The sequence below is a fragment of the Peromyscus maniculatus genome, chromosome 1, assembly GCF_049852395.1.
Source record: "Peromyscus maniculatus bairdii isolate BWxNUB_F1_BW_parent chromosome 1, HU_Pman_BW_mat_3.1, whole genome shotgun sequence".
In the NCBI taxonomy this organism is placed as follows: domain Eukaryota; kingdom Metazoa; phylum Chordata; class Mammalia; order Rodentia; family Cricetidae; genus Peromyscus; species Peromyscus maniculatus.
Genome location: NC_134852.1, coordinates 123584044 through 123610873, shown reverse-complemented (window position 1 = coordinate 123610873; position 26830 = coordinate 123584044). Strand labels below are relative to the sequence as shown.

The window sequence follows — 26830 nt, the reverse complement described above, 5'->3', positions numbered from 1 at the left end:
AAAAATGTGATTTATATACAACTAAAGTAGGTGGGAAAACTAAAACTGTAACAAACAACCTAACGAGGTATAGTGGAGGATGCCTGTAATTCCAGCATTTGGGAATGCAGGAGAATCTTAAATTTAAGGCCAACTTGGGCTACAAAGTAAGACTGTATCCAAGATACCTAAAAACAGGGCAAAAAGAGAACAGAAAAGACAATTAAGATAGGTGTAACGAAATGAAGCCCCAAGGAATTTAAATCTAAAATTAAGGTTCGGATGTAGCTCAGAAATACAGCACCTGCCTAGCATATACAAGGGTCTGTTTCCTTAGAACAGCAAGCAATTCCAAAATTATCAGGTTATGGTTCAGATTAAATTCTCCAAAAAGGGTCAGTAATTATCAGACTGTAACAACAACTCTAGGTTGTTTATAAGAGACACACCTAGGCCAGGTGGCGGTGGTGGCGCACGCCTTTAATCCCAGCACTCGGGAGGCAGAGCCAGGCGGATCTCTGTGAGTTCGAGGCCAGCCTGGGCTACCAAGTGAGTTCCAGGAAAGGCACAAAGCTACACAGAGAAACCCTGTCTCAAAAAATCAAAGAGACACACCTAGAAGATAAGGATACAGACTAGTTGAATATAAAGTTGAAGACAGACACATCACACATTTCTACTAGTAATAAGTGAAGATGCCCAGGGCCTCTTTAGAGTATGCTGTCAAAGTCTGCATGTTTACAAATCTGGTAAATAACAAATAAAAATTCAATCTAGTTTTGACTTCCATCCTATGAATGTTTTTAAAAAGTTACAAATCATTTTCTGTAATTTGTTCATCTTCTTAGCCCATGTTTCAGTGAGTAATGACACCACTATTTCTACATAAACATTTTATTAAGTAGGAAATATATACTGGTATCAAGACACCATCACACACACACAAGTGGCTAAAATTAATAATTAAAATTAAAATACAAAGCACTGTGAAGAACAGGAGTTCTTATACATTAGTACTTGGAATATAAATGGATATAACCATTTGGGAAATGTTTATTATAATATACTATATTGAACACATGAATAAACTATATGCCATCAACTCAATTTCTAGGCATATACTCTACAAAAGATGTGTTCACATGCCATAAATAATGTTCGCACAACAATTAATCCTTATAGTCTCTAACTGAAAAAAAAATCAATAGAAGATTGAAAAAATACTGTATAATGTTATTTGTGTATAGTCACAAAAGGGAAAATTACTTTAGTGCTCAAGATAACTGTTATCTCTGGGAGAACACAGAGAAAAGAGTATGATAGACAAGAAGGAGTAGTGACATTCTAGGTTCCTCACCCGAGTGCTTACTCTTTAATAACCGCTAAGCAAATAAGCTACATATTAGGCCTGACAAGGGAGAGATTAAAAAGGGGGGAAAGAAAAGGAAGAAGCCACAACAATTTCACCTAAAAATATCTGCAGGTTCTGATGAGCTAAACCTGTTTCTAAGGTTACAACCAGAAATGAAGACTAGATTCATAAGCCATGTAAGTGAAGGAGGATTCTAGAATACTTGCAAAAACAGTGTCTCCAACACCAAATGCTGGTTTTTGTTTGTTTGTTTTCATTTGAGACTTGACACAAACTGCATATATAGTTGTTGGGGATTTTGTTTTGTTCATTTTTCTGCTGATGGATATTTATTTTCAGTTTGAGGCTTGTGGTGGTTTGACAGAAAATGGTGGCCAAAGGGAGTAGCACTATTACAGTATGGCCTTGTTGGAGGAAGTGTGTCACTGTGAGGGTGGGCTTTGAGGTCTCTTTTGCTCAAGCTTCTCTCAGTGTGATACAGAGTCCACTTCCTGTTGCCTTCTGATTAAGATGTAGCCAGCACCATGTCTGCCTGCATGCTGCCATGCTCCCTGCCATGATGATAATGGACTAAACCTCTGAACTGTAAGCGAGCCACCCTAATTACATGTTTTCTTTATAAGAGTGGTTGTGGTCATGCTGTCTTTTCATAGCAATAAAACCCAAACTAAGACAGGGCTAACAGGATCAACTGTTCTGTGAACATTCTTTCTGCCATATGAACAGAAAAGGCAAATTCTTATAGAAAGATTCAACTTCAATCTATGTCCCAAAATTTCAATAGAAACCTCAAGGAACGTGTATTTCAGAAAACAATGATTATCAAAACAACATGGAAGCGAGGTAGCCTAAGTTAGACTGGGCTCCAACAGCAGAATCAGACACTGTTTATCATTTAAATATGAACTTGCAGAAAGAAGATTTAGAGCAATTATGAATAAATGGCTAAGATTAAGTTGAACTTTCTAATAATGAAAGTTTAAAAACTCAACTGGCTGTTGGAGAATATAAATAAATAATATAATTTTAGTTCAAAAGCAAATATTTTTTTGTTTGATCTACCATGTAACCATTCTGTGAGAAGGTAAGACCAGAGAAACAACATCATTTGAAGAAACAGTGTTTACCAATTTTCCCAAATTGCTGAAAGACACCTATCTACAGGTATAGAAAGCCCAAACAAAATTTCAGAACACCAAACATGTGAAAAACCTAAAAAAGAGCCAGGACAAATAAGTAACTGACCTTTCAACTACAACAAAATGGAAATAATAGAAAATAATCTTTAATGTGCTGAAACTGTGTTTTAAAAAAACAAAACACCTAGGGTGAATTAAGACTGACAATCAAAAGCCGAAAATTCACTACGATCAGTCTCCTATCTAAGCTATATTCTGTGTTCTAGGTAACACATCAGACAGAAAGAAAATGGTAATAAAGAGAAGCTCCAAGAATGAAAACAGATGGAGCAATTGTCTTCTAACTGTGGGGCTTAAACTGGAGAACTACAGTAATATGTAAACACACATAGCTGGAGAGCTGGAGGTATTATCACAGCTATGTTAAGGTTCTAATTACCATAACGAGGAAGCTACTGAGACTAAAGCCCTAGGTTCAGTCCTAACACTGCTATACCTGTAAAAGGAGGTAACTACATGTATTTAAGACACATATACATGCTAAAATATATGAGGTAGCTGGGCAGTAGTGGCCCAGGCCTTTAATCTAGTACTCAGGAGGCAGAGGCAGGTGGATCTGTGAGTTTAAGGACAGCCTAGTCTACCTAGTGAGTTCCAGGACAGCCAGAGCTACACAATGAGACACTGTTTCAAAAACCAAAAAACCAAAAATCTGAGGTAACTTGAGAAGGAACACAGTTTAACTTTCAAACAAGCAGAGTGTGACAAAGAGCAAACAATATAAAAAAGCAATTGGAGCCCCCCACCGCAAAAAAATTCAGAGAAAACAAGATATTCTGAACATAAAACCCATAAAGATGTTAAAGTTCTCTTTGAACTCAACCTTGTAGGAAGAAAGGATTAACAACTCAATTGTACTTTGGAAAGCCTTTGATATTCCCAAATACTTTATCAATTCTAAGATAAAACAAATATTAAGATTGAAATACTGAAGGGTTGGGGATTTAGCTCAGTGGTAGGGCACTTGCCTAGCAAGCACAAGGCCCTGGGTTCGATCCTCAGCTCCAAAAAAAAAAAAGGATTGAAATATTGAGAAAATATAATTAGATCTATGTTCTTATGTGATGGTTGTGGGAAATGCCTAGGTTTCAGGCTGCTTACTGATCACATTTTCTAACCCAAAACAGAAAATACTTGCCTTTTTATCTTCGGGGTTTAGTTGGTTCATTAACATATTGACATTATCAGTATTCCAAACCCAAGAGTTACTTGTGAAATACTCAAGAAATACCATGGCTTTGTGAAGACGAGTGATTGTTTTCATCATCCTGTATTTCAAGAAAAATCAAGAGATTCATATAATATACAGACTAGGTAAAAAATCCCATTATCACCAGGGCTCCCAACCACTCATTCCCAACTATAATTCATAAGTGTACCAAACCAGCAAAGAATCAGAATATTTCTGCATCTTGGGAGAATAATTTATAAATCCAAAATGGAAAAACAAATTAGAAGTAGCAGCAAAAGAAATTTAGTATCACTAGCACAAAATTCTGCTAACACAGAATTAATTCTCAAAGGATATGCAATAATAAAGTTTAAATTCAAATTTTCTATGTACCACACTAGGCAAAATGATTCAATTTAGTCTCCCTTTGCTTTTCAGCTAAACTGTACTTAGCGAGAATCCTTAACACAGATTCTACAACTATGTTATAATCCCAGCACTTGAGCATCTCTGAAGCAGATATACAGAAATATTCCTTTGCCATTTAGTTAACTCTAGTAGAAAAATACAAGAACTTTTTTTCAACAGTGATTGGCACCACTCCTCATTATCTGGATGTGCTTGAAATCAATGACTGATGCCAAGGACTTTTTTAAATACTCAACTCCTCAGACCTCACGCATGCCCTTCCTTAGAGAAACAAGATAGTATAATACTTTGTTTCTTTTTAAAGGGTAAGGAACCTTAATCGTATCTGACATTTTATTTATTATCACTTGCATAAGTTATTGATATCCAAGCACTAATCCAGCAGTAATTAAGAAAGAGCTTTCTGAATCAAATATACACCAAAACCGGAAAAATAATTCATGAAGAAATATAAGAATTTCATTTACATTCCCACAACGAGGACTAGCTAAAAGTGTATGAAATTTAGAAAGACCTCAAATTAGAGGCTTTACAAATGGGAGACTTGGTAGAAAATCAGAATATGAGAAATGAAGAAAATAAAAGCAGTATCATTAGCCAAGAAACTGTGATAATATTCAATACATTTAGAAAGAAAACCTGAATAAAATACTTGAAGGAAATGAGGCAATATAGATAATGTAAAGAAAAACTATTTCATTTGCTAAAGAATTTCAAAATAAATTCATTAAACATGAAAAGAATTATCAAACATTCAAAGCTTTATCTAGAAATAAACCATATAGATAAAACTTAGGGAAAGTTGCTTTAATGAACCAGATTTTTTTTTTAAAAAAATTTCTCTTTAAATATACAACAGTATCATAGGTAGTACAATATACATTAAGTTCATCCCAAACATGCATAGTTCACATCATTTTCCAATGAGTATTTTACTAAAACATTTTTTTCTTTCTGACTCCTTAACTGTTGATTCTTGCCTAATCTCATGTAGATTCATTCAAGTGATGATAGCTGCCCTAAAATCAACTCTGATTCAGCCATTCAAAAAATAATTCTTATTAAAAAAGAGAGAGAGAGAGAAAGAGTGGCCAGGGATGGTAGCTCATGCATGCTTGTAATCCCACACTTGGGAGGCCAAGAGAACTGCCATGAATGTGGAAATAAGAGTGGTTTACAACTCAACCCTGTTTCCAAAACAAACAAACAAGCAAAAACAGAGGGAAAGGGTGGGAAGAGTTGAAAATTCATATACATGAGAAATGTACAGACAATATTATCAGGAAGCTAAAGTACACTTAAAACTGCACCATCACTCTGGTTCAACATGTCATAGTGAATTCTTATGACTATACTGTCTAGTACCTGCTAAGGATGTATTTATTCTTTACTATGACAACTTCTAAAATACAATTAATCACAATTTACAATAAGGCCAGATCTCAACCTTAGTTATCACAAATAAAAGTATCCATGTACTAAGATACTTGGCAGTACGCATGGCCTTAGCATACTGGGAACTGAGAGGAAGCACATCCCGCCCCCATTGTGATGATAAACTCCAAATATCGTCAAATGTCCCCAGTAAGAATCACTCAGATGAAAAAATGTCAGGTTCAGAGAAATTAAACTGAACAATGAAAAACATGAAGCACTTGTAAGAATGATGTAATGTTAAACGTAGAGTAATTTATGATAATTTTACATGTACCCTGGTCTCCCCTTTAACCAAGAATCCACATATTAAGAAACAGAACACAATTATTTCAAAATATACAGCAAGTCAGATTTTTTATCTAGCTGACACTCAAAATCATATGAGTAAACTGGATTCCATAAACTGAACAACATTAGTTTAATGCATTATATTAGGGTCTATAGAAGGTGCAGCATAATGTTCACTTATTCTTGGCTAGGCAAATATCTGAAGAATAAATTGTGACATTTTAGTTAATGTGTACATCACCTAACTTTTATATACCTTGTTGCTTTTATTTACGTATTTACTTAATTTTGTTTTTTTTAAGATAGAGTTTCAATCATTCTATGCTGGCCTATGGAACTATGTAGCCCAAGCTGGCCTCAAACTTGTGGAAATCCTCCTGCTTCAGCTTCCTGAGTGCTCAAATTACAGTCCGCAGCACCATACCCTACTCCTTGTTGCTTTTATATTATACACTTACAGAGATCTCAGGTTATTCCTGCTTTGATACAGGTAAGACTATTCCTTCCATCCTACAAGGTAATTTACACTTTTCCCTAGACTAACTTCTCATCATAAGGAGAAGACATCTGTAACCATTTGAATGAGGTTCTGACTTCAGAGGCTAGGTAAGAAAGAAGCTAAGAGTAGTCTGCCTTGCTCATTGCATACTCACCCCTGAAGACTTCAGTCACCTTGCATGCTGTCCAATGACCCCTGAGGCTGTCATGCTGCAAGGAAGCTCAAACCAGACCAAGTGCAGACAACACATGAAGAGTCTGAGTCTACACGAAGAGAGAAAGCTGCCTGGCTGCTCTGCACCCTTCCTCTCCCTTAAATGACTCTCTCTAGTGCATATGCCCTGGTCTCTGTCTGACCACAGCTTAAAGACTTACTTCAACAAAAGCCACTCATCCAAACTCTCTAGAAATCCTTACTCACAGAAACTGTGACACATAAACAAAATAACTTGCTTTAAGACACTATAGTTACATGGTGACTTGTCATTCAACAGAGTAACACGTCTTAGTACTGGCAATAATACAAAGCTGGGGTTTACAATACTTCACAATTAGGTGGAAGACTCTATTATGACCTTTGAGATAATTTGCTAAAATCTGAAAGGGTCATGAAAAGAAAATTAAAGGACACTTTATACAGCTTGAAGCTACAGTAACATGGAGGATAAAAACCAAACCTATATTACTAAAATTTAATCTTGTCAAGATCTTTTGAATAAAGACAAAGCTGATCTTAGAAAGTGAACTGTTTGAATGAAATTTGAAGAAAACGTAAAAGGCTAGTCAGGAATTCTTTAAAAAGTAATTTCTTATGGCAGTGCATGCTTGTCACTCATGCACACACGTGCTAGTATTTAAGTCCTGAGCCATAGGCTCATAATGGCAGTACAGCGCTAGGCAGAGAAGCACAGCTGCAGTGCCTCCAGAGCTGAAAAGCATTCGGCATAGTTCACTGCACAGAAAAACCACTGCACACAGCAAGCTGAGATAATCACATGGGAAAGCTGGGAATTCTCAATATTCTTGCACTGAAAGCTGAGTGGACCACTCCACTGATGCTAGCTACCCTTGCAATCACCAGTTAACCAGTGTACTAAGAATGTATTAAAAGGAAGACTGTAGGCCATCTCTTAGGAGTAAGAAGCAGCAATAGACTTGACAGGGCAGTGGGAGACAGATGCTAACCTACTGTTAGGCTATTACCAAGTCTGAATAGTAACAGATTAAATATTCAAAAAGTGGTATTTTTATCTGGAACTCAGAAATTCTAGGTTGTATCACATCAATTATTTAATAAATGAAAACAAATTGGAAACAGTTTCTGAGCATAAATCAAATCCAAGAGATATATAAGATTCTTTAAGATTTTAGAACAACCTTATACAACATGCAATCTTTCAGACAGAAAGACCAAACAAGCAAACAAACAAATCTCTCCAGATTGTAAAGACACACATCACATTCTCTGTTTGGATGGCAGTTTGTAAGGGGCAAAGATTTAGTATCTATTATACTGTTCCACAGCAACCTAATGAGAGCCAAGAAGGGCTTGTCTCAAAGAGATTTGTGAATATGCTCTGTTCCGATTATCTTCAGAAAAGACAAAGTGAAAACTCCTAATTATTAAAGCCACGAGTTTATATAAAAAGGGAGAGTATACCAATGAAAATGTCTCTGTAACACAAGTCAGTAAACAAGAGCCCACACACCAAATCCATTCTATTACTGTTTTGTGAATAAAGTTTTATTGAAACAATCATGTTCATTATTTATAAACTGTCTATGACTTCTTTCCTTCTTTTAACAGCAGAGCAGACTGGTAGTAACAGAAACAACTGCTTATGCTTACAAGGCCTAAACGCTTACAAGATGGCTTTTTATTAGAAATGTTTCCTGACCACTGTCCTGGAGTCTAACTTTTTATGGGCAGGAAGCAAGATGAGTAGGCTATTCAATCTTACATAGGCCATTTTTTTATGGAAAAAAAGAATGGAGAATTCTCAGAATGTAGAAATGAGTCTAGCTGTCAACATTTACCTGAATTGCAATTGAGAACTGTTATAGAACAGTGTTTGCTGTATGCCTTTTCTGACAACACTGTCTGAAGCCATTATCTTATGCTTCTCTCAACATATGTAGAGTATATGGGCAGCTGCTAACTTGCTTTGTTTCATAGTTTTCATATGAGGAGTGTCATCTGCAATATTTCTAAACAATCTTATCTGCAACTGGATTAGATTTAAGTGGCCAAACCCTGACCTCCAGCTGATACCATAGGAATCTGTAGAGGAAAGAATTAACTGCATTGTTCAAGGTAGAAGAATATGAATTCTCTTGGCCAGAAGGTTAACTGTGACAGACTGTACTTTCCAAAAATGGCTGAAAGCCATTCATCTCACTTGCTCGTTTCCAGACTCTGACTGCTCTCCAGAGTACCCCCTTTCCTTACATCTAAGAGGACTGTGACTTGCTTGTGACCAAATGAAAGAAGCAAGCCAGGCCTGGTGGCATTTGCATAAGATCCTGGCTTTCAATGTGAGGCCAGCCTGGGCTACATGAGAGCAATGAAGAAACAAGGCTAAAATTATAATGCAGGATTTCTAGCTTCCAATTTACTTGCTCTACCACTTCCGCTATCATGTAAAAAAAGTTAATTCTTAGAGGCAACCACTAGGCCTTGAGAAGATCATACAAAGTGTAATCCTGATGAGACAGGGACAGTAATACCTATTCCCTAGCTAACCCAGCCCCACATTCCCCCATCAGACTTCAGCTCTTTTAGATCCATCTGATCACATGAAAACTCTTAAACTAAAACCACACAAGCTGATTCCTCTGCAAATTCCTGATCCCAAGAAAAAAAAAGAACAACACAAGATAATAAAATAATGACTATTTTAATCACTATATCTAAAATGACTTGCTATACTGCATGATCTTCTTTGTACTGCTTAGCAACCATGGGTATTATTTTCCTTTTATTATAATTATTTTTAAGTTTATTGAGCTCCCAGCTATGATTGCCTTCACCAGACCTACACAAGATAGTCAGTCAACATTCTAACAGGGATGGGGGAGAATCTGATATGTTCCTACCCCCAGCTGAGAAGCAACTGATAGTTAACAGCAGTCAGTGGAGGGAGAGTCAGTTTTCTGCAGGCAAGTGGCCCTGGGTAGGGTCAACATGCTCCAGTGGATGGTCCCACACCCATGTTACATGTAGACAGCATAAACTGAACTCAGTGGATTATTTTTAAAAAAGAATATAAAGTCAGGAGGAGTAGGGTGGGTATAGAAAGTTGGGAGTGAATATGGTCAAAATATATTGACTTCTTGTATGAAATTCTCAAAGAATTAATAAAAATTAACTTTTAATTAATGCAAATTAGCCCATTCTCTTTGTAAGTTAATATATGTTAAATCTATTTTACTTTTTAGAACCAATTTTGTCTTTTCTGCCCTAATTTATAGCAACTTTACTAATATAAATATGCACTACCATCAATCATTAATTTCAGCTGATTTTTAGCTATGAAAAAATGCCAACATAGCTAAACCATTTGCAAATCATTCTAGCAAAGTTGACATGTTTGTTCTATAAGTTTTCTACTCAACACTCCCCTCCTAGTTCAATAGTGAATATATAGTTAGAAACATCCTGAACTATCCAATCTACCAAAATTTCCTATGTTTAACTCAGATCCTGAGATACTGTAATTGGCAAATACCTCACTTTTATTTTTTCAGCAGCTGATGAAAGTCCCGGAATCATCTTCTTTGTACATAAATACTCAAATCCTGAATTTGCCAATTAAAGGTGCCAATGTAGTTTAAAAAAAATAAACATTTTTTCACTATGTATATTTCACTATGTGGTAAAAACAGTAGGAAAACTTTATTTGTAGGGTTTCAATGAAAAAAAGGAAAGGAGAAAGAAAGGATATTACAACTATGAGAAAATAGCAAGTTTTCTGTTTGTCAACTTTTAAAAACTAGAATATTAGTCAAAAACTGTAATTACCATATTATAAGCTGAATAGGTAGCTATTTCAAGTAATTTTCTAGAAGCATCCTATATTTTTCATATGAAACTGAACCATCTAATTTAAAGCAAAATACTTTACCCTGAATCTCTTGTAAAAACTCAACCCTAGGTTTTTACGGGAGAGAGGAAAGGGATTCAATTTCAGCTTATAATAACAATGACAATCCTGAGGTAGGACATTTCCTATTATTATGGGAGTTTGGAGAATCAATGACCCCATAAGATGAGATCCACTCTTGGTGTCCAAACATCTCCAATTTCTAGGAAATGTTCTGGCATCTTGATTGTGATTGTGCTTAATCAGGTTAGTAATTCTAAAGGTAAGCTCATGCTAGCGACATGGTGTCTCTCCAGCAAGCTTCCGCCACCTTACCAATACACAGTGTATTACTGCTAATCTTCTTACCACGGTTTCTGACCTGTCAACCTGAGTGCAAGATCGAGCAATAATGCAGGCATTGTATGTCTGACACCCTTCCAATAATGGATCATTAGGTTGTTGGAACAGAACTTAACATAAGGGTGCCTGAATACTTGGTTTAAAGGATTCATCTTGAAGTAATGATTTAGATAATTTCCTGTAGGAAAAATAAGCGTTAAAGCATTCTGAATATTATTTGTTATTCAGAAAAGCAACTAAAGTTAGACCTAGAATTCAACATATGACAGTAATTAATCACCCAAACTTTGGAACAAATAGAGTGACTTACAGCACTACCTTTGCTTTTCTGACAGTCTTAAATTCAAGAGTCTTCTCATTCACAAAAGGCCATTAAGCCTTATCGTAAGCACGAACAGATACAGAGTTAATAGCATTTCAGTGTTAAGCACGGGTTGTTTAACAGTCAGAGGAACAGATAAGACAGAGCTAGTCACCATTACCTTGGGCTTCTTCCAGTCATCCTGAGGTAGATATCATACAGGAATGCTGGGGCCTTATGGCTTACAGCAATCCAGTAATGATATAAAAGGTGATTGGAGGTTAGATTTACATTGGGCCGTCTGAAGGCCTGTTCGAGAGGATTCCTCTTGAAAGTGGAAATTACATGGTATTCTGAGGAAGAAAAGTTGTGTAACAGCTTTGATAATAACCATGTAATGAAGTTTTGAAAAAAAAATCATGTTTTTACAATGCAAAATATTTCACCAAAGATTCAGAGTTCATTCATTTAAAAAACAAACTTTTCTACTTTCCATAGCTAAGAGAAATGGGCATTAGATTCCTGATTCCAAGGGGTTTAAAAACTGCCAGTATTTTAATTAAATGAATGAATTTTTACTAAAATTCACTCTGAAAATCTTGTTAATGTTTTACCTAGATCAGTTTATAATGTCACTATATTTCACCTCTCACGATAGCTTCTTTCTTTCTGTTCCTCTTTCCAGATTCTTATTACTGTACTTACTTTAAAAAGAAAAGGAAAACCATCATCCTTTGCTTATGAATGATTTAGTTACTCAAATTAACATACATAATACAAGCTTAAAACAACCCAAAATTAACATCTGCTGTAGTTTATTTAGGTTATTCAACATCAACACAATCAAACTTGGTCTCTTCTATGTTAATATTTTAATTGAAATGTATAATGAGGTATTCATTGAAGAATAATGTTGAATTTGATTTTTCACAAAACTGTACGGCACAACAAAAGTCTATAAAAACCTCACTCACTTAACATGCTTCAATATCCCTGAAGGGTCATGACTTAAAATATTGTGAAATCACTCTAGAGTTTTTTTCTTGTATCCTCCAATAGTCAATCTTGAAATTTAAATACAAATGCCACAGAAAAACCCTAGTACAAATGTCAAGTAAGATTACTTTAAGGTAGCTAGGTGTGGTGGTGCATGACTGTAATCCCAGCACTTGGGAGGCTGAGGCAGAAGGACAGATAGCTGGATGCCAGCCTGGACTATACTGCAAGTTCCAGGCCAGTCTGAGCCCCATAGTGAGACTTTATCTGAAAAAAAATAAAGCAAAACAGAAATAAGAACTAGGAATGCAGTGGCAGAGTGCTTGGCTTTGTGAATGGGTGAGGAAAGGGCTAGACTGACCCCCACAATCAATTTACTTTAAAAACAAAATTATGTAGAATAGTAAAAATTCACTTAGAAATAAAATAGATGTATTATAAAAAGCAATGCCATAAATATTTATTTATATGACTCAATTTAAAATGAGTTTGTTTTCAATAGTCTTCAAGTTATACTAGCCTATTTTAGAGCTAGTTAACAAATAAATGTTACTACCTGCTATATATCTTTGACTTTAGCAGAATGTATTCTGTCAAAATGTATCCTACTTCCTAACTCCATTTAAAACTCTGGGGACCAACTGATATACCTACTCTTACAGGTGTAAATAATATTACCCACAGACAGGCAACATAGGCCTGAGTGTACTAATTAGTTAGAAAAAAAGAACTGTCCCCAAACCACAGGTAGTCTATGAGGGTGTTGCAGAAGACAAGAGAACAGCTAGGGACCCACTAGATGAGTGGGGACATATATTCTATTGTAAAATGTTAAAGGTAGACCACAAGGCAGGACTGGTAGCTATTCTCACACAGCAACTAAAATAAGAATAACTTTGTAACTCAGTGGCCCTAATGGCTCATTAAAAACTCAGTGAATGCTTTATGTTCTAACATTCAAAATCAGAGATAAAATCATACCAACTTCCCCCCAGTGGAAAGGATTAGTGCTGCCTGTTGTGCAATTATACACCATGATGTTTCTTGGTCTGCAAAGACAAAGATGAAAGCAAAGAAATGTAAGAGGAAGTCAAAGTGTCTAAGTATTATGTACTATCAAAGTAGGAAGACATGATGTGGAATACCTTTTCCATATCATACTAAAAGGACCCTGAACGGATTATTTCTTAAATGTTTAGGTTTTGGTTACAAATACTACTATTACCATAAAAGGATGCTCAGAAATTATTATAGCTGAGCTAGTGTGCCATGGTTAAGTTTGTACTGTTTTAGTTTGGCTTAAATCATTGTTCAGGAACCATCCCCACACCCCTTCCACACACACACACTTTTAGTTCCTAACAAACCTGTAAATTCTGTAACTACATTATTTATTTATTACCACTGATGGCTCTACATGTTATTGCCTCCACTGTACAGACAGTGTCTTAGGACAGACAGTGGTATTTCCTATATCCTAATAGGACACTTTACTAATATGGCACAGTCAGGACTAAGGGATTAACATCAGAAGCTCCTTTTCCCTCTCAATCACTACACAGTTAATAAGCAACAGTGTTGCCTTATATACCTATTAACTCCAGAATACCAGGCTGCAGCAAGGCTCGTGTTGACAACTACATCTACAGGAACAAGATCTGCAAGGGCATTGTTGGAGGCACGCATTGTTCGAAGAATTCCTTTCCCTGCCTTTTTTGAAATTAAAAACAACAACTTAAGATACATAGCCAAAACATGTATACATACACATATGTATAAAGATACAGGAAGTTTTATAAAAGAAGTAAATCAAAAAGTTTATTTACCGCAATGAAGAGACCACTTGGTCCATTAAAGTTATCAATCCATCCCTAATGCCAAGAATTGAAGGAAAAAAAGAAGAGGTTAAAACTAACATTGAAGTAAATTTATTATTTGAAAGTGCTAACTCCAAACACATTTTGTAGTTTTCTCCCAAAGTCTAAGAAAGATCTACATTCCTTGAGGAATACTGGTCTTAGTTCCCAAAAAGTCTCAAAAGTACTTTTAAAGTATTTTTAAAATATTACCCAGCTCTGCTAAATCTCTGCAAAGGGAAAAAAGCAGTGTATACTTTCCATAGCTTTTCCTAAATTAAGCCTGTTCACCTTTGATTTTATACTATTAATGCAATATCTTGATTAAGAGAAAATGATACGTGTTCCTCAAATTTAGTAAGTAAATCAGAAGAAAAGAGAGTAATTATCAAAACAAAAGGGCAGGCTATCACTTACTGCTATTTATACAGACCTTGGGTTTTTTGTTTTGTTTTGTTTTTCCTGAATCAGCTTACTTTCTGGCTTTTGTTTCTGCCTTCTCTTATTCTGAGGATTTAAAAAGTATCCTAATACCTTGTTTCCCTGTTTATGTTAGTAGCAAGTTACCAAAGAAATCTCTTATACTTTTCTCAGCTTTGTAATCTACACATGGAAAGATACACTTTACACATGACTCGCTTTTGGCAATGAAAACAGATGAAATCATGGTCTCCTTTACTGAAGACACAGTGTCAGAACTTTTGATCTGATTTTCAATTAGAATTTAAAACTGTTAATTTACATCCCATATACTCAGAAGCACCTTAGAGATAAAAGTGTAATATACTTCTTATGCTCATCAGCTCTGCCATGGTAAAGCACATTCAGCACATAACAGAGCTCTTAAATCACATCTCCACTCTATACATTTATAACTTAAAACTCTAAATCCCAATTATTTAACAATTTTAAAGAGCTTACTGGAAAAGGTTCTTTCCAACTGGCACCAACAATTGATGGCCTTACAATGGCAACATTTAGCTTTGCTCCTTCTTGTTGTACAACATACTCTGCCAATGCCTTGGTGTATATGTATGTATTAGGTCTGTCGCCTATCAATTTTGGTGTAATATCATTTACTAGGCCATCATCCATCCATCTGGCAAACAAACAAATTACATTAAAAAATTACAAACATTTTATCATAGATTAAAAACCTACTTAATTGAACTTTGCACAACCCTATGTGCTTATTTCAGGAAAAATCAAGGGATGGTGGGAATCAAAAGTAAATGAAATTATCTGTGAGGAAAGATGGGACCAAGGAAAAACAAAAACTATATGAAAAAAGCCCACAGAGACACTTTTTAAAAACAAACAAATATGAAAGATGTAATGGCTGTTGGAATGCTTCTATAATTGTAGTCAGAAAAAAAAAAAAAAAAAGAAAAGAAAAGAGCTCATATGGTAAGAAAGCCAGACCAAAAGGCAAGTCAAGGCTAGGTTGTGTTATACACATTTCACATAATCCTCTACATCCACCAAATACAAACACTTCCTATAACAACTGCTGATGGGATTCCTTGTCCTTAGAAAGATGGTAACATTAGGAGTATGAATTAAAGGACTAGGATTCCTCTGATTCTCTTAAAAAGAAAGGCCTCTCTATATGTATTGTATATTGCAGGGGAGGGGGTCCTTTAGTAAATTAGAACCTTGTGGTTAAGCAGCCATTGGTCTCTGGTCTCCATAGGAGCTAGAAATGACTATCTAAAAAACAAAGTTTCTAGCACATGGATAAATTATTCAGAGGCCTTCCTCCAATAATTACCTGACCCAAAGGGAAAACTCTATATTGATCTCACCAACAGACATACCAACCTGTACAATAGGGCAGAAGATAAGGAGTCAATTGTTTAATATAAGAATAGATAAATACATGCACGCACATGTATGTGCATAGCACTGAAGGGAAAAAAGATAAATTTGGATCTAAATTCTTAGGATTGAAAGCAATGTGTATAAATTCAAACATACTCTAAAGAATCAATCAGCTTCTTGGGATCTACAGGGGGAGGATAAACTACTTCATCAATATGCTTTCGATTGCAGTAGGCATATGCTGTTGACACATGCATGAACACTTCCAGATTCTTCATTTGCTGTGCAAGGAGAATAAGCTGTCGTGTAGCAATCACATTTAACTGAACAGCATCTCTGTAAAAGAAAGATACAATGAAAACTTAGAAATCTATGTTTTTTTTCTTTAACCTATTTAAAAACCAAATCTGAATCTCATTAGGTAAGTACAGAGAAAGAAACACATTTTTCAGTTAATTTGCAATTTCTCCTTTAGCTTTGAGTTAGTGTATGTTATTTCAGTATGAAGAACATTCATTTTTACCAACTATGTATGAACTTTCTGATTATAAAATAAACTCCAATATAGGATTTGAAAAACAAAGCACACACTGTGATGTAAAACAGGATTATGAACAAAGCTGTGGACACAGGCTAGGCTCAGACGAGGGTATGGCCTCCTTGTCAGCTAAAAGCAAATCAGATGGCAGAAGAGCAAGGCATATTAGGCGTGGGTAGACAGAAAGTATCTCGCTTTTTGGAAGCTGCAGAGTTAGTAAGGTGAGGCTAGCATGTGCCTGTTCCTATTCCTCTGATCTCTCTCAGGTTTTCACCCCTATATCTGGCTCTGTGTTTTCTATTAATAAGAAATGTTTAGCAATTTGTCTACAGTCCATCAAGAGGTCTACTGTACAATGTGGTAACTGAACTTAATAATATACCAGACTGTATCTGAAGGTTTTCCTGTGTCCCACCTGGTCCTACAGCCACTCAGACCCAAATAAACACACAGAGGCTTATATTATTTTCAAACTATATGGCCTAATGGCTCAGGCTTCTCACTTACATCTTAAATTAACCCATTTCTATAAATCTATACTTTGCCATATGGCTTGTGGTTTACTGGTACTTTACATCTTGCTTCTTCTGGTAGTGGCTAGCAGCATCTCCTCAGCTCTGCCTTTCTCCTCCCCCTCTCTCTAGTTAGAAAGTCCCACCTTATTCTGCCTCACCATTGGCCAAACAGCTTTATTTATCAACCAATCAGAGCAACACACATTTACAGCATACAGAACGACATTCCACAGCATCAGACTACTGAAAATCATTGATTTTTAAAGTGTTCTCAATACAAGAAAAGTTATATGAGGTTATACACACATTAATTAGTTCACATTAGCCATTCAACATATATTATACATAATATATATATACACAGTGAGTCCCAAACCAGTGACACATCCAATCTCAAATAAGATAGATAGATAGATAGATAGATAGATAGATAGATAGATAGATAGATAGATAGACAGACAAATAAATACATAAATAAATAAGTAGGGGAAGGGGGACACTCAACATTATTAAGTGGTAAAACTGGCAGAGTATTACATTCTTGTTATAACTACAAATTAATACAACTAACCTAAAAGAAACTAGGACAAAGTACCAGTAATTACAGAAATTATGCATTTATTAATCTAGTAATCTAATTTTCAGAGCAAAAACTCATCCAAAGCCTAATTTTTCAAAAAATACAATTTTTATAGCAAGTGAAAACTACACAAATTGTTACATATCAACATTACAGAATATCAGGTAGTCACTAAAAGTATAACTATGAAAAACAATAGAAGCATGCAAATTATTACTATGCTAAACTTAAAAGGTAAAATTATTAAATTAATATTCATAATTATGTAAAAAAAGTATGCTCAAACATAGATCCAAGGAACATTTTAAAGACAGGGTCATGTGGCCCAGGGCTGGCCTGGAACTTCCTATGTTGCCTAGTATGACCTTGTTTTATGATCCTCCTACCTCCACCTCTTGAATTCTGGAATTACAAACATGTAACATTAAATCATGGGGGCAAATATTTTTATAAAAATGAAAATGACTTTGAGCATTTTGCAAAATGCTCACATTGTCAGTGTTTTAAAAAAAATATGTCACAGACAGAATTCAGTCTACTTGACTGTATAGCAATACTTTGATATCTATCTGTCTAAAAACAATGGGGACAAGGAGGATATTGTTCAGGAAGAGGTATACCGAGAATATTTTATTACAAGCTCCTGAGGACAGAACAAAAAGTTCTGGGTCACTAGAAACAAGGTGTAACTCATAAAAGGAAAAAGCTAAATAAATAAATAAAGATCTCTTAAGACTTTATTTTTCTTCTAATTGCACCCGAGATCCTATGGACAAAAAAAAATTTTTTTTTAATGAAACTAAGGTGGGGGTCTTATGATCTTCCCAAATCTCAACTAAGGAGAAAACATCTGTTCAAATGGAAATCTAACAAAAAAACCTTTCACAGGGAGGATACTACTCACTAGAGCAATAGAGAATGCATTATTTTCTTTCTCATTTACAAAACAATGGGGATAAGGAGAGTGATGTTTTAGAGAAGAGACACAAGGGATATTCTGTTGCACTGTCCTGAGGATGGTGACAAGAGTTTCTAGGTCACTGAAATGAGGAATAAATCAGGAGGCACACTCCTGTGCCTTGAGTCTCTGCACTCTATTTGTATCTGAGAGCCCAAACCTGAAGCCATATTAAAACAATGTAAGTTAATTTAGTATCTGCCAGGTTAGTTTTAACCTCACTCAATAGAAATATTAGTTTCTATTTTGTTGAACTTCAGGCTGAGTCCCTTATATGATAGACCAGAAAGTAAGTAAACAGAAATAAAGTTATCATGTTTTGCTTTATGAAATCATAAATATATCTTAAAACACAGGAACAAGTACAATCAAGAAATCTACATTTTAAAACATGTTTTCCAGTTACTGTAGTTTTCTTTAGAGGTGAAAAAAGGCAAATAATACTTTTATTAAAGGCAGATTTCCCTACAGGAATACTTACAAAAAGTTCACAGCATGAGAGCAAGCAGAACTAGAAAAAAAGCCATCAACACTAAGTGCCCACACAAGCACCAGGATTCATCACAGGCCATTCCTAGCTTTTTTCTAATCATATTACATTCTTAAAGTCTAAGACTAATACACTTAGACTTCATCATTCCTTTATCTTAATCTATACTTCATTCCTTTTGAAAAACAGACTCCATACTCTTTACCTGGGGCCTCATCATCTAGAACTGCTCCATTCCTGAAATCTCATGTGCTTTCCCCAAACAATCTGTTTATTCTTCCCTCTCTTCTGACTGTTTTTGACCTCATGGTGGCCTCTGGCCTCTTGATAATCCTCTCTACACAGCTGATACTGTCCCACCTAGTGACTACAAGACCCTGTGACCAATTACTTACACAACTACTTATTCCCCTTCTCCTTCCTCACCCCTTTATTCCTGTCAATTTCTCCCCACTTCAATATTTGAGAAACATGACCAAAAATTAATGAGCTTCGCTCCTTAACTCTCAACATATGCCATTCAGTACTACCTACATTTAGTCCTTTATCAACACAGTATATGCTCCGGGGCTTTATGAAAGGGTCCACATCAAGTTTACCTTGGTTCCTCCCCAAGGCATTAAGCACAGTGTTATGATGAATCTCCTCCTCCTACATCCCCTCAGAAGTAACAATTTTATATCATGTGATATATGTGGCTTAAAGGACGGTGATGGTTAGTTTTAAGTAGTTTTCCCCTAGGTGGCTATTATAGGCTATTTCCAGTTTTTCTGAATATCTGGCTCAAGTCTAATGTTCTACCAATATTTAGATGTCAACATCCATTAGATCTACCTCTTAGAGATAGTTATGGTGTGGTGACTAGGGCTAGGGCAGTGAACATTCATGACTTAACAAAGGGAGAAAAACAATAAATCATCTAGGCTTTCCAATATGGTCTCTCTAGTTTAAGAAATTATAATAATGAAAAAATATCTTTAGCATTAATGGTAGTCTTCTTAATCCAAGGATAGCACAAAAGTAATATACTGTGGTCCTTCTGGTAAAGGTCACTTTGATGTGTTTTACCCTAATTAATGTTTTCTGTTAATAAAATTCACCTTTAAATGCACCTAGTTTCCCCCTTTAAGTCAATGAGAACTATACCACAATTTGTATTATGCACCAGCCCCTGAAAACACACTAAATATCATGTGACTGTATAAATGCTTTCTTTTAATTTTAAAGAAAATAATGAAAGCATGAACTACGAGGGGAAACTTTACAGACTAGCCCTTTTATAGTAATGAATTCTAAGGAAAAATAAAGCATCCACTAAAAATCAGTAATAGACAAGCAAAGTAGTATATGACTATAATCCCAGCATTTGGGAGGCTGAGGCAGAAAAGCATAATATTAAGGTTAGCCTAAGCTACTACAGCTTGATTAAAATAAAAATCAAACAGTATATTCATAATCTTGAAAATATTATTTAAAGTACAATGTTAGATCTATATGCAAATATACATGCAAGGGAAAAGCTTAAATGTTTAAAAGAAAAAAAAAAAAAGAAGTTTCAGTGCTTAGCCCCAACTGATACATCTCTGATCAACTCCTGCTCAGGGAACATCACAAAAGAGGGGCAAAGAAATTCTAAGAGAGGCCCGGGAGGTCTGCTATGAGAAGAAAGCTGCACCCATGAAATCTCAGTAATATGGCTGCCTAAACAAAACCGAACAATGACAACACCAGGTAACCTGCCAACACAAGGGGAATCTGAGAGTCTTACCATGACAGCTGAGAAAGAGAGGGAATTGGTCTTTCCCAGGAATGAGTTCCCTAACTGGTTATCCAATACCAACTGGTAAATCCTTAAAACATACAATATGAGCAACACTAAATGGACTTGGCAAGTTGTGTTTATGTATTTATTCATATATATGTGTATGTATATACATGTATACATAAAAAATGAGGCTATGAATTTGAGAGGCAAAAGGGATAATAGAGGAAGGGCTAGGAAGAAGAGAACAAGAGGGAAATGATGTAAATACAGTATACATATATGAAATTTTTTAAGTTAATTATATTAAGGAATTTTCTTACACTCCTATGTTTGAAAAATATGGAGGCTACTGACAAAATCATTTGTAGTCAGAGCTTAACCTTTTGAACATTTTATAGGGGTTCACAATAGTTTTGAAACCTAAAAACAAATGCTTTATCATTTAAACTAGTATAAGGCTATTAACATAAAACTGTCTTTTAGACACACCATCAAAAATAAGTGTTATTAATTAAATGTCATTATTTGAAATGTAATATACATCTATTTTTTAAGAAGATTTATTTATGGCCGGGCGACAGTGGCACACACCTTTAATCCCAGCACTCGGGAGACAGAGCCAGGCGGATCTCTGTGAGTTTGAGGCCAGCATGGTCTACAGAGCAAGATCCAGGACAGGCACCAAAAACTACACAGAGAAACCTTGTCTCGAAAAAACAAAAACAAAAATAAAAAGATTTATTTTTTAGTTCATGTGTATGGATGTTTTGCCTGTATATACGTTTGTGCACCACATATGTGCCTGGTGTCAATGGAGGCTAGAAGAGGTCAGCCAATCCCCTGCAATGAGTTACAGATGGCTGTGAGCCATCATGTGAGTGCTGGAAATCAACCCAGGTCCTTTGGAAAAGCAACCAGTACTCTTAACCACTGAGCCATCTCTCGAGCCCCTCATTTTATTTTTAAAATACTAATCACTTAGAACATTAGTTTTTGTTTTTTTTTTTCTAGAAGCAGGATGTATCCTGAAGTTCAAATTAGGTTTAAAATTAAACTTTATTTCTCACGTGACCCTATCTCTTAACAATGCTATCAAAACAGAGTTTTTGAAATATAAACAAGGTGACTATAACATGAAAGTTATTTCTATCTTAGTATGTAAAACTTGAGCTTAATTTTGATTACTGTTCTGGAATACATAGTGAAGACTGGAAGCAAACAGCTGCTGGGGTAGACAATTCTGACAACACTTTATGAAAAGGTAGAAAACACAGCTGAGTAATTATTCCTGCTTCTTACCCAAGTACACTCTGCTTTCTTCCAGTCCATTGCTTGCCTCTGTCCTATTTTATAACATCATGGCAAGGTTTTCTAATCAGCATATACTAGCTGTCTTTTATTTGCAAAATGATTATAAAAATAAAAGAATCTTACTAACTTCCATAGAACACTGAAATTCAGTTTCCTATCACTTTCAAAACAACTTCACTAAAAGGTGGAATTTGTAAGTATGAAATTCAAATGTTAATAAGTATCTGTACTTACCTTAAATTTTCATTAAATCTTACAGTAGCTGCACAGTGGAATATGATATTGGTAGAATCTATAATGACCTCCTTATCTTCTTCACTGAGAGCGAGTTTAGGTTGGGTGAGTTCACTGTTGATTGCTATAATTTTCTCTTTAAAATCTGGATTTTCATCTCTCAACCTGTCAAAAAGCTATCAAATGGGAAGATATTTATTCTAGGATAGTGTTTTCTACTTCCCAAAAGCTATTACAAACCATTTCCCCACCAAGGACAGCTAACTTTAAAATTTTAAATTTCATGGGGCATAGAAGATTGCTCATAGAGTTGAGACTCAGAGTGTTCAAGACGTGCTTCTAGAAAACAGAGATGGCAGTCATCAGCACAAACATTAACTGTCCATGCTGGCTACTCAGATTGCCTTATGCCTCAAAACAGGTTTAAGAAATAACAGACATCTGGACAATGATATTCTCGCCCTCCAACACTGCCAGTTAATTGCTTGACTCTTTTAAAAGGTTTTAAAAACTGTTTAATTATATGTGTATGTGTCTATACACTGGAGTGCAGTGCCAACAGAGGCCAGAAGATGTGGTATCCCCTGGAGTTAAGAGTTACAGAAAGTTCTTAGAGGAAATGACATCGAATCAGAGACCTGAAGAATCAACAGAACAAGTAGGCACATGGGTGAGTGATGGGACAAAAGTGAGAGGGAGAAGACCCTGAAATTTCAAAGCAGAATATCATTCCTGCACAGGATGAAAAAAAAAAAAAAAAACGTACATTTTAGAAAGAAACATCAACTGGACTTGTTTTGGATTTTTTTGGGGGGAGGGATGTGGGGTAGATAAATGCTATTCTAGGAAGGCAAGGACTTCAGCTACTCTGCTAGACCCTAGATAGAGAACCTGAAAGATACAATCTCAAATATCTGTTAAGTGAGTAAAGTCATTAGATTAGAAACACTGAAAATAAAGAACGTTGAAGATTCAAAGTCAGTCTTCGGAATGTTGACTACACATTACTATCATTATATCCTAGAAGAAAAGTCTAATAAAGGTTTAGTTTTGTGGGACTGGAGTTTAGAAAGGGAGAGAAAGAACCAATATAGATTATACTGACCATACACAGTTAATAACTGAAGGAAGTCCTGAGAATGGAATAGACAGGAACAGCAGTAAGCACCCCAAATCCAAACTATACAAACTACTTCCAAATCTAATTTAAAGAACAACCATTCAACTGACAAAAAAACAGAGGGTGCTGTACAACTACTTCACCGGACCTAATAAAACCAGATCAAGTATTATGATAGGTACCTTTAGAATATCAACATTTAAGAGGTAAGCAGAGAAAGAGGAGCCTAGGTGAGGGACACAAGTACTTTTTAACATCTCAATCTACACCTAGGACATGTTCATGCTGCTTCAATGGTTAAATCTTCCCTTTATCAGCCATTATCTCTTTTTTCAATATCATCTTCTCCAGTTATTGAAACCCAACAGTATGCCCACTACTTCCTACTTTAAGTATACTGATACTTTTTGAATCTTTTAAAACTTACTATATGGCCAACTATTGCACTTTTTTGTTGGGGAGGGTGCTGAGGATGGAACCCAGGGCCTCTTCACATATTCCAGGCAAGTACTCTACCACTGACTGAGTTATGTATTTATATCCACAGTCCATGATCAACTATTCTAATTTTAATTGAATCCACACTATCCAATCAAGTTTCTTTTCCTTGAGGCATTCCCATAAATAAATGGTTCTCAACCTGAGGCAATTCTGGTCCTCAGGAAACATTTGGTGATATCTGGAAATACTTGTTACAACTGGGGCCTAATTTACAAAGGCCAGGAATGCTGTTGATCACCCAATAATGCAGCAGTACTTTGTAACAAAATACTATCCAGCCCAAAATGTTAATTATGCTAAAGGGTGAAAATGCTTAAGTTAACAGGCCCCCTTTGGTATATATATTCTATCTATGCTCTTTATTTCAGTTTCAAAATCAGTGTGCTTTAAAACTTCCTACTAATGTGAGTGGTGGTGGTGCCCACCTTTAATCCCAGCACTCAGAAGGCAGAGGTAGGCAGATCTCTATGAGTTCAAGCCAGCCTGAACTACAGAGTGAGTTCTGAGACAACCAGATCTACACAGGGAAACCCTGTTTCAAAAAACCAAAAAAGAATAAAAACAAAACTTTCCACTAATTTCACACGAATAACACATGAATGGTTTGACACAAAAAGCATTCATTTTTATTTATTTACTAGTAATGCTATACATTTGGGAACCAGGAATATGTATTAGGTGGGAACTAGAAGCATAAGAAAGAAAAAAAACATATTTCAGTTTCCTTTTCAAATATTTTGGGATAAAACACTTTAGGTATAGGTTAAATCATAACAGTTCAATGAAATTTTAACATAAATTATCTCCTTTCATTACCAATTAAGACATTTTACAAACACTACCCTAAATACCTCACTGATGGCATCAACTTCAATAATGTTCCTTCTAATCTCCTCTTGATACCTTTATACTATCTCTTCTTAAAACTGAAAGAGAACCTTTTACTAGGAAGGAGGACTACTGGGACAGGGACTAAACACAGTAGTCACAAGCACTTCATAGTAAAATGCCAACACTAATAAAAGTAAAGGGCCAAGAAAGCAACAAAACACACATGAGGCGTTTTTACTCAGAGCAAGCCTAGTGGTCTCCTAGCCTCTTAATAACTCCTTTCTCCTGAGTCTTAAAGGAAGCAAAGAATAAAAGGAGAGGTAACAGCTAAGGGAGACTACTATAGACTAACTGGAAAACCTGAAAAGTATAAAGATAGTTTCTAAACTTCTGAGAAACGAACTTACATCTCAGGCTTTGGGGAAAAAAAAAAAAAAAAGCAAAAAAGCAACATAATTAAGAGTACCTGATGCGTATGGTCTTAGAAATATTATGACAGGACAATATGTTCCAATCAAAGAAGTACCATAAACTCCTATGAAGGTCATTCACAGTGAAAAATCTGGCTGGTAATTGTGGAGGGGTTTGCTAGATATGGTTTTTCTTTTAATGCCTTTTTTTTTTTTTTTTAATTAGAATCTATGAGTTCCAAGACAGCAAGGGCTACACAGAGAGACCCTGTCTCGAAAAAACAAAAGCAACAGCAAAAACAAACAATAACAAAAAACCCCAGAATTTAAGTATACAAACAAGTATCATTCTCATGCTTAAATAAGTAAGTGAAAATCCTTTCTGAACTATGCCTGCAGTCAGATACCTTTACTATCTATAATGTCATATAAATTTATTCCTTTTGGGGGAATTCACTAGTTTATGATTCTGAAATAGTTTTACTTTTTGCTATTTTCCAGTTTTTGTTAGTAATATTTTTCTAAAGGTTCAAAATGGTACTGTCTTCTGCCAAATGGGAAATGTGGTCCTGCTACCATTACTATTATGAGGTACTTATAAAGTACATTATAGTACTTATAAAGTACATTAAAACATAGTCTCACAGCATGGCAGTAGGTACTTCAGAAACTAATTATTGTTATCTGAAGACTAAACTAGCTGATAGCTACAAATAACCCATCTCAACTATTCTAAGAGCATACTTGAAATATCAATCATAATAGCAGTTTAACCTTATAAAAAATTTGATCTAGCATAAAAGAAAGCTTTTTTCATTTCCTGATTCTAGTTCACTGCCACACTGCAGGAACTTAGCAATTTTTCCCCAGGGTTTTTTTGGGGGAGGGGAGCAGTGGAGATACTGAAACAATATACTAAGCTAATGATGCTTCACAAAATTCATACACAAGCATATACTTTTGTCCCCTTCTAAATTATCATCCTCTACACTTACCTTGCCACTAAGGATTTCTTCAACGCGCTCTTGTGGTGTCTGTCCAGCTTTCTGCCTCACCAAAACATAGACTGAATTCACCTTAGGACAAGATCTCAGCAACTTTTCCAGAAGCACCTTCCCTAAGAAACCAGTAGCTCCTGTGAGGAGGATATTCTTGCCTTCATAGTATTCTGGGATTGAAACCATTTTGACTATGAGAGAAACATGACAACATACACATTAGTTTATGAATGTATGTTCAACCTTATTTAAAAACCTCTCAGTTTCCACATAAATACTTTAAAAGACTGGCAAAAATCAAAATTGAATATTGATAAGAGAAGACTCCTTTGGTTCATAATAGTACAGAGGAAGCAAGAATAGACTGCAGCTCCTCAAGACTTTGTTCTTTCCTGGATCGCCACAGACAAGTCACTCACCTTTTCAGGCCCCAAGTTTCTTTAGTACAGTTGTATTTAAAAGATCTCTAAAACATTACATTCAGAACTCAAATATTCATTCAACCTCTGTGAAACCTTGAATACAACCAAATGATGGTTTTCTCTTCCCAAAGAAATTTTTAACTCTGAATGGAGGTCAGCAGACTCAAATCGCTAAGCTTGAATAACACTGCCAGGTGCCAGTCACCTGTCATCAATCACTTAAATAGGAAGAGGTAACATCGAATCCTTTCTTCTACACATTCATGACAATAAGCAACAACAACAACAACAACAACAAAAGAGAGAGGGGGTGGAAAAATATACAAGAAAACGGTAGGGGATGAATGGAATGAGTACAGGAAGAT

At 35.5% G+C, this 26830-nt stretch overlaps 1 protein-coding gene across 16 annotated transcripts in view; it reads right to left on the bottom strand.

Annotated features, from left to right (window-relative positions):
• Far1 (fatty acyl-CoA reductase 1) overlaps positions 1 to 26830 on the bottom strand; it is a 59140-nt gene that overhangs the window by 6997 nt on the left and 25313 nt on the right. For 8 of the 16 annotated variants that reach the window (XM_006978614.4, XM_042282162.2, XM_042282157.2 and 5 more), the window contains 9 exons: positions 26041 to 26234; positions 22184 to 22359; positions 15949 to 16128; positions 14893 to 15070; positions 13942 to 13986; positions 13707 to 13825; positions 13097 to 13164; positions 11301 to 11472; positions 3689 to 3818 (listed from right to left, as the gene is read on the bottom strand). In XM_006978614.4, the coding sequence (XP_006978676.1) occupies positions 3689 to 3818; positions 11301 to 11472; positions 13097 to 13164; positions 13707 to 13825; positions 13942 to 13986; positions 14893 to 15070; positions 15949 to 16128; positions 22184 to 22359; positions 26041 to 26229 (1257 nt within the window). In that variant the 5' untranslated portion in view covers positions 26230 to 26234. Of the gene's footprint in view, positions 1 to 3688; positions 3819 to 10824; positions 10997 to 11300; positions 11473 to 13096; positions 13165 to 13706; positions 13826 to 13941; positions 13987 to 14892; positions 15071 to 15948; positions 16129 to 22183; positions 22360 to 26040; positions 26235 to 26830 lie in introns of all 16 variants that reach the window. The other 8 variants (XM_042282144.2, XM_076550537.1, XM_076550538.1 and 5 more) reach the window with 1 other exon arrangement.